The sequence below is a fragment of the Plasmopara halstedii genome, assembly GCF_900000015.1.
Source record: "Plasmopara halstedii genome assembly, contig: Scaffold_658, whole genome shotgun sequence".
NCBI classification, from domain to species: domain Eukaryota; phylum Oomycota; class Peronosporomycetes; order Peronosporales; family Peronosporaceae; genus Plasmopara; species Plasmopara halstedii.
In genome coordinates, this window is record NW_020187575.1 from 874,672 (window position 1) to 882,511 (window position 7,840).

The 7,840-nt window shown below is 44.8% G+C and overlaps 2 protein-coding genes across 2 annotated transcripts; one reads left to right on the forward strand and one right to left on the reverse strand.

The window, feature by feature from the left end:
- Positions 1-1,986: 1,986 nt before the first annotated feature.
- Positions 1,987-4,836, reverse strand: PHALS_13352 (Uncharacterized conserved protein; the record flags this gene model as incomplete). The annotated part of the gene is made up of 1 exon (XM_024729094.1): positions 1,987-4,836. The coding sequence occupies one exon, from the start codon at positions 4,834-4,836 to the stop codon at positions 1,987-1,989; it is 2,850 nt and encodes a 949-aa protein (XP_024579505.1).
- A 1,105-nt stretch (positions 4,837-5,941) lies between these two features.
- PHALS_13353 (uncharacterized protein) lies at positions 5,942-6,716 on the forward strand (the record flags this gene model as incomplete). Its single annotated transcript, XM_024729095.1, has 3 exons — positions 5,942-5,958; positions 6,182-6,311; positions 6,615-6,716. The coding sequence occupies 3 exons, from the start codon at positions 5,942-5,944 to the stop codon at positions 6,714-6,716; spliced, it is 249 nt and encodes an 82-aa protein (XP_024579506.1).
- Positions 6,717-7,840: the final 1,124 nt, after the last annotated feature.

Consider the following 7,840-nt stretch of genomic DNA (forward strand, 5'->3'; position numbering starts at 1 on the left):
CAAATAGGAATTTCAATTTCTTCTCACTGAACGAACTTTGTGGTTTGCACGAAAATTAGCGAGGATGACGTCAAAGTGTTCACAGGCACAGTTCATTTCTTTGTGATGGAATAATTCAATCCTTGAACCATTTCAAATGAATTACGAACTTCCTAATCTAGTAGTAACACACGTGGTGTATCTCTTGTCACCATACCGTGATATTTGTTAAACAAACGAATGGAATCCGAAGGAACTTATTTCTTACTTCTTGCACTCAGTGCTCTGTCAGTCTTGAAAAATATCGATGACGAATGATAGTCTCACCTCCTTCTCCGGTATCAACTTTCGTCGTGATGACTCCGTCGGCGCGTTAAGAGCCTTTGCCGAAGAAAAGGGGGCGATACTTAATATCCATAGCACTACATCAGGTATCCCATTCAAGAATCAAATTCTTTGTCGTCACGAACCCGTGAACTTCACCGCTATGCATGCTGGACGCATCACACGGTAGTGCTGATTAAGCAGTACTGTCATCACATCTTTGTCATCTGATAAGTTACGGAGTTGGCCCTTCTACGTAAGACTTACTGTTGCCTACTTTCACAGGATCTAGCGCAGAAGACCGAAAAACACCAGACACAAGTTTACAATCACAGTCGTTACTATCGTCCTGGTAAAGGTGACAACGGCGTACCCTCGCCCACTTTTAAGGTCGGTGTTGTTTGTCTCATCTTATGATGCGGCTCACTGCCGCCCTAAACTTTCGCTTATGCCCAGAACACTCAGTATGATCATTGCCCATGCTACCGCAGCTCCGCACCCTCGTAAAATGCACAATAGCTTTCTTGCAACGGTGGATTCATGCCATCTCAAAACTTTACCAGGACATTAGAGCGTGATTTTTTTTTATTTCGGTTAAGCTATGGTTCATGGTTTCAAGCCACGCCATACCTATGAGGGGTTTTATCTTGAATTCAGGTCCAAGACAAGACACCATCACAATGTTTTTTCATCTCAAAGGAATGTCAACAATATCGGTACATCTCAGTCGCTGTTTTCACAGGTATCGTATCCGTATTTGGCAGCTCCAATGCCTTCGCGTGCTTCGTACCTATCATGAACCGTCGTACACACAGTTCGCTTTGCTGGGCGGTGCTGAAACCAACCACATCTGAAGTTTATAAATCACCTTGCCAGAAATACCTCTAAATACAGCCCATAAATTTACGTTCTCGTATTCTGGTGCGCGGACTTCTAACTTGACACCGCTTGCATGTCACGCTGTTGCTGCATCGGGAGAATGGCCAAATTTAAGCCTTTCATACCCAGAGAGAGGTCTCTTCGTCCTTGTGATCAGTGAGCTGGACGCTTTACATTGTTGGCCTGACGGTGGAAGGTGGTTGTGTTTTATTGATGATTGGCTTGAAGGTAACGTGCACAATTTTGTAGCTGTTTAACGCCCCCCACGTTAGCGAATATCTCTTCCAGGCCTTCGGTCATCAATACTGTTGCCTCACATCAAGCTAAAGACGTGAGCATATTAAGCTTGCCAAGTTGTTCTAGCAGCAGAAATGAAACTGCTTGTGACGCATCCTAACGAAAACTAATTTTCCTCACTGCTCGGTTGTCTAATTGACTAATTGCTAGTAAGTGCAACAGCTTGCTGTGTACTTTGTACATAGAGAATTTTGACTTAAGTGGTTGTTGAGTTTCTGCGATTCGTCAACAATTCCTACCGACACTTTGGTACCTCTAAATCTTGCGCAGTGTTCGTACCTGTTACAGTAAAATTAGCTGCTATTTGAACGTGAAATATCTGTTGAATCACCCATGTTCATTAGGGTGTGCTCTATCACAGAGAAAGATGATCAGTGGTTCATCCTGAGGATTCCAAATGACAGAACTGATTTTTACTTTCCTTGACAATTTTGAGAATTCTATTTTAATTTGTACGAAAATTGTATCCTTTGACACGATCATTTACTTAGTTGTCAAACTCCAACTCTATACAATTTGAGTAGCTAGTTCAGCTTCTAGAGTAGATGCCTCTAATACATCTTCAGGACCAACAAGTAGGTCATCCATACTTGACTGAGCTTCTGCTAGCATCGCCTCAAATTCCTTTCCGATACTACGCTGCTGAGAAGGTGAAGCTGCGTCAATCTGGGAACCTTCGTCAGAAAAAAGGGTTTCGCTTGAAAGCGCTCGCTTTCGTTGAATATCAAGGGTAGGTGACAAAGATCCTGCGCGGTTTGGCTCCAAATAATACCCCTCAGGCTTTACAGGCAGAGATTTGACGCGTTCACGCGCAAATAGCAGCGAGCATAATTCTTTTAGAATCTCATCGAGAAGCACGTAGCCAGCAAACAAACGCGTTTCGGCTTCGTGATCGTCAAGCAAAGCCAAGTTGTCTTCGTCCACAAGTTTTTTGCGCACTTCTTGAAGCTGTGCCGTGCCATTCGGTAGTCTATTTAAACGACGCAAAGCATCAGCAAAAACTTCCTCAAGAATACTGCGCAGACTGTGACCAGCAGGATAAGCATCATCCAAATCAAAAATCACATTGGAACATAGAGGCTTTTGAGCAAGAGCATAAATGAGGCCAGACAATGCCACGTTCTCTTGAAAGGAATTTTCCAGCAATCGTTCCACACGATTCAGGGCAATTCGCAAAAAGAGCGGCATGCATTCGTCGTTGCTTTCATCAATTGATCGCTGCAAGACTTGCGGCTGTGATCGTTGTCGATGTCCAACCGGTTCAGCTGGTGAGAAAGACGGCAAGCAGATGCTAAGATACACGTCGCGCAATGGCTTCATTGGATGACGAGTAGCAGAAGTTCGACTGAACGAACCTTTCGAGGGTGATGCTGCATTCGGTGCAAAAGTAGCAGGGGATTGTGACAAGCTATCGGTGACACTTGGTGCTACAACTGTTGTCTGAGTTGCCGCTAATTCTTCTTGAGAGTCACCAGTCTCATCATCGACGTCACTGAGTTCTTCAGGGCCTTGTTGACAAGCAGCATACTCAGCGTCAGCTATATACGAAAGTAGTGACAACACTTGGTCTTCCTGGTCGTCTGCTGCTGGAAAGTCTTCCGGAACATCTTCAGGCCCCGCAAAAGCGCGAATCTTCCATAAATGAACATTTGACGCTACTGAAGAGTCAGGAAACCTTGATGCAAACCAAATGGCACCATTAGCAGGCGTAGTTGGGCTCTGTACTATGGATCTTGTGAGTTGTTGCTTTCCCGAAGTGGTACCACCGTCAGTGTCAGCATTTTTCTCACACTTATTGATATTGCCTAGCAAAATACTGTCCGCATACTCATCCTGAAGCTCCAAAACACATGTGAACAACTCAATTGTGGCGATACAAAGGGAGCTTGAGAGTGAGTCCATGTGGCGAAGCAACTCAAACGGCAACTGCTGGGCTGCAGAAGACTCACCGATCGGCGTTTCTGGTTCAGCTGCAGCATGCTCAGTTATTAACGAATTGAATCGTCTCACAACCGGTGCGCGCTCAAGTAGAAATTGTAGATAAATAAGAAGGAGTGGATTCGCTCGCGTGTCGCGTCCACAGGCTGTCAGCTCTTCCAAAATGATGCGCGCATATAGAGTAGCAGCACAAGCAGCAGCCTCCGATGTGTGTAGAAGCCCTTCAACCAACGGACCTTCCAAAAAGCGAGTCCTAAATTGATCCAGTAGCTCATCTGCTATCGAGTGATGCTGCAGATCACCAGTAACTTCATCCACTTCCTCTAATTCATAGCGTGCCACCATGGCAAGTGTGCAACAAAAGCGCAACCTGACTGCAAGAAAACTCAGGTCTAGTTCCATAGTTGCATCAGCATCCGTCGAGCTAACGGAAACAGATGACTTCGATGTTGATGCTAATGTCTTTGGTAAAGCATCAAACGCTGAAATTACGCCATTAACTGCGTAGTGGCAGAATGGAGTGAGCTGCAAAACGAAGCGACACAAGGCCTTGTCGTGTACTGCTGCGGCAATTACCAGAGCCTCACGACACTTTTCGCCAATTTTTCCTACTGCATACATATGTGGAAGGAGTCCAGTGAAGAGAATCAATTCTGGTACTTCACTTTGCGTGTGGTGGTTGTGATGATGTAGAAATGGATCATCACTTGATGACTCAAGTCGATTGCTGCTATTATTTGTATTGGACGCCATGTCGGTCCTACGAATCATGAGTCGATCCGCATGTAAAAAAAAAAATTCTGTTTGCACAGGATCCCCACGCAGCTTTTTCCAGAGAATATTAAGTAGACTGATGAGGTATTTGCGCACTGTAGGATCCTCTACTTCTTTGCGTGCAGCCGCCTGAATAAGTGCCACTACTGCCACGTGCACTTCACGCGTGGGAAGAATGGGATAACTCACGCGACTGAGCAAGGCTCCTACGAACTGCATGGCCAACGACATGATGCCACAAGGCTGATCTCGTCTCCCCACCTCACACAAGTGCGGAATGATCTGCTTTTCTAGTAAATACTCAAGGCACTCGTGTGATGCGTGCTCAAGTCGCTCTGGAGAAAGCGGCGTTTGTGACTGCGCACGTGAGCGAGAGCGCGTCCGGGACTCGACATTAGCTGCGTCTTCTGCAGCCGCCTTTGGACGCGCCATGACCAATTCCCACCGATCTGAATTGTTTTCTTCTTCATAGATAAGCAGCACAAGCTTGAGCAACGAGTCTCGTGTATGACTTTCGAGTAGCAGACGTCGCTGCTCCGCCGGCTCCAGATCACGTGATAGCACTGACTCGAGGAAGCGCGCCACAGTTGTCCAGCGATGCTGAAATTCATCTACACGTGACTCGTACAGAGTGGGTGCAACCATATCTGCAGCCTGTGCCAGAGCATCTGAGGCCCGCGCCGCTACTTGACGCAACTTGGAGCGCAACCAACTCATCGTTCCTTGATGCGGAAGTGAGGGAACAAAAACTAAAAGTGTAGTGGCAAACGCAATTAATGCTCGATTTGCTGATACATTTACTTCAAAATCTGATATTGGGGGTGATTGAAGTTGGTGTAAATGTAAAAACTCAGAGGAACCAAAGCATTGGTAATAATCACGACGAGGAGGTCCATGGCACTTGTGGGCTATCAGCTCACGTTAAGCATTGCTGATGGTTTGTCATTGAATGTAGTGCAACGGGTTTGCCATGCAATTTCGAGGAAGAATCTTTGACTTTTTGAGTCCGCGTTAACTAACGCACATAGGTTACATTCATGCCCTACCAGGAGCGAAACCAAGAGCCTCTAAGGAAACCAACGCTGCCAGTTTTACTCTGCTATAGTATAGCAAAATTGCTATACTAAGAGCGAAGGTCCTGCTTAAAGTGATCCTGAATATATCTGCTTCTCTATCCGAATAGAGCTCTATGCAATCGATAGCATCCTCTACACGGAGTCTAATTGCACTGTTTAATAATGGATATTTTATGATCGACCATCATCTGGGTTGTCGAGGAGAATATACAATGGGTACATACATACCTTACAATACGGATAGATTAATACCTAATCGAACGTTTTATTAGCTGTCTGTCTTTTTTTGACCGCAACTAGCATATAGACCGTTATTGTGGCCATTTTTAATGCACACAATTACACAATCAATAATTTCGTACGAATATGCAAAATATAATATTGCACAATTATACAAATCTCGCACAGCACTTTTGATTGATTGAGAATTGTTATACGAAATCTTTTGAATAAGATGATGGGACAAGGTATAAGGAGGGGTCCGTACTAAACGTGGGTTGCTAGCCACACGTCAAGTAAACAGAATGTCATCCTACGAGATATGGTATATAGCATCAGTTGTTATCATTTAACTATATATATATATATATCACTCCTGGAAGGAGAGTAAACTAGATGACCGGTTGCTTGAATAGCTTCTGCTATCGATTTTGTTGGGGCGTTCTAGCCCAATCATGGGTTCATGTCTTCGGTAGGTCCCTGAGAAATGAGGGGATTGACAGTTCGAGGACCAAAATTGCGGGAAGTGCTTACATGAAAGACCTACTAGCTACAAAAAACGGACTACTATAAGCAAAAACCGCGACAAGCGTCGATGAAAATCTTAATGCCACCCACCTCGAGATCGCTATCGCTGAGCATCTGGTCCTTGTAGCACAGACATACTAAACTCTGTTTTGACAATATGTGCTTAGAAGACCTGAGATTCCGCCATCGCTTAGAGCACAACAGCGCGTGACGGCTGAGGTGATTCGGAAAAAAGTCTACGCGCAAAAAATAAAACTAACGGGCAATATTTTTGTGGAACGGTTGTCTCAGCAGGGGGTATGTAATATGTCGCAAAAGTCAGCACTGTCAGACCGGATGTACCGTGTGCACTAGAAATTTCTGTACATTTGCTGAAACAAGCAAGTTTCAGAGAACTATTTATCCCACTATACCGCAATGGTGGCAGACCCTTCTCTGTGACGACGCTCCATGAACTTTTTGTTGTGATCATCATCGCTGGGTTTGCAAATGTTAAATTTGTTGTATAAAAATTGATCTTGGTTGTGATATATCGACGGTTGAACTTCCAAAAAGTTCGTCCAACGATTTTCTTGGCGGTGTAGCGTAGAATTTTTGTAGGCGCAGGGCGATCGACTGGGAATGGTAGGAGCTTCTACACCACAAAGCGGTCGTGGTCGAAGGGATGTGCCCCTAAAAGGAGAGACCGTCATTCAGAGATGAGACTAGAAGACCAGGTGATTTGATCGTATTGACGGTGGACCAGCTTGCTGACATGTTGACCATGGCTCTGGGATCAAGCGGCATCAAAATCAACGTTCGGCGTTTAGTAACGCTGTAAACCCTAATTGAATCATGAGCGTCGTGATATTATCTACAACGCGCGACTATCAAAAACAGTAGGCACTACGCGAAGGCATTAGACTTGTCAACTATGGATACGATATCCGTGCGCAACCTTCTTCGTCCTGACGTATCAATCCTACCGTCCGCGGGATTAAATTATATCGTGAAGCCAGATCAATGATAAGACAATGTTCTACGCTGTCATAGTGTCCGAACCTCACCCAACGGTCTACATAATCGTAGACATATTACTGTCGCAAGTGTGCCACATTTTTTTCGTAGAGGCTTTAATAAATCACACCCTACCTCTTTAAGAAATCAGATAAGTGCTTGGTGCAGACATGAAACAGCTTTAGAAAATGACAATGTCTTGTCAAAATTCTTGTTTGGAATGATATTACTCACTGCTTTGAAAGAGGTAGGAAGGCAAAAACGCCGGTGAGCCGAATTCTCGGGATGGGACAGAAGCAGACGATTATAGAATAGAAGATCTCTTTGTTGAGACGGTAAGGAACGACAATATGTTAACGTCCCTCAGTGTATTGCTGATGCGACTAGTAAGCTAGTATGCTCAGTGTACCGATGGTGATGGGTAGCGTAACTGGGCATCACAGTCTTTCATCACCATAGACGGTGATGTCAACAGGCGACTGCATGGCGCAAGTCAAAGAACCAGAACCTATATTTGAAATGGATGTGTTATCCTCGTCATAATTTACTGGTATGCAGAGTCACCACAACCTCAAGACGCGCCTCACATTCGCACGGTGGAGCTCCACAGGTAAGCGGTGAGAAAGTTAAAAATCGTACACGGTGTAGTTTAGGCAGTCCTAGGGTTCGTAAGTCTCCTCCAATAAACTTTTAATTAAGCTGGAAGGATTGTGTATGCAAGACATTTCAATACAAAGATCCCACCAAAATGGTAATGTACTTTTCAGCACTGGTCGGTAATGGAGAAAGATCTGAGCTCATCTCCCCTATGGACGAATCCGTTTTGATAG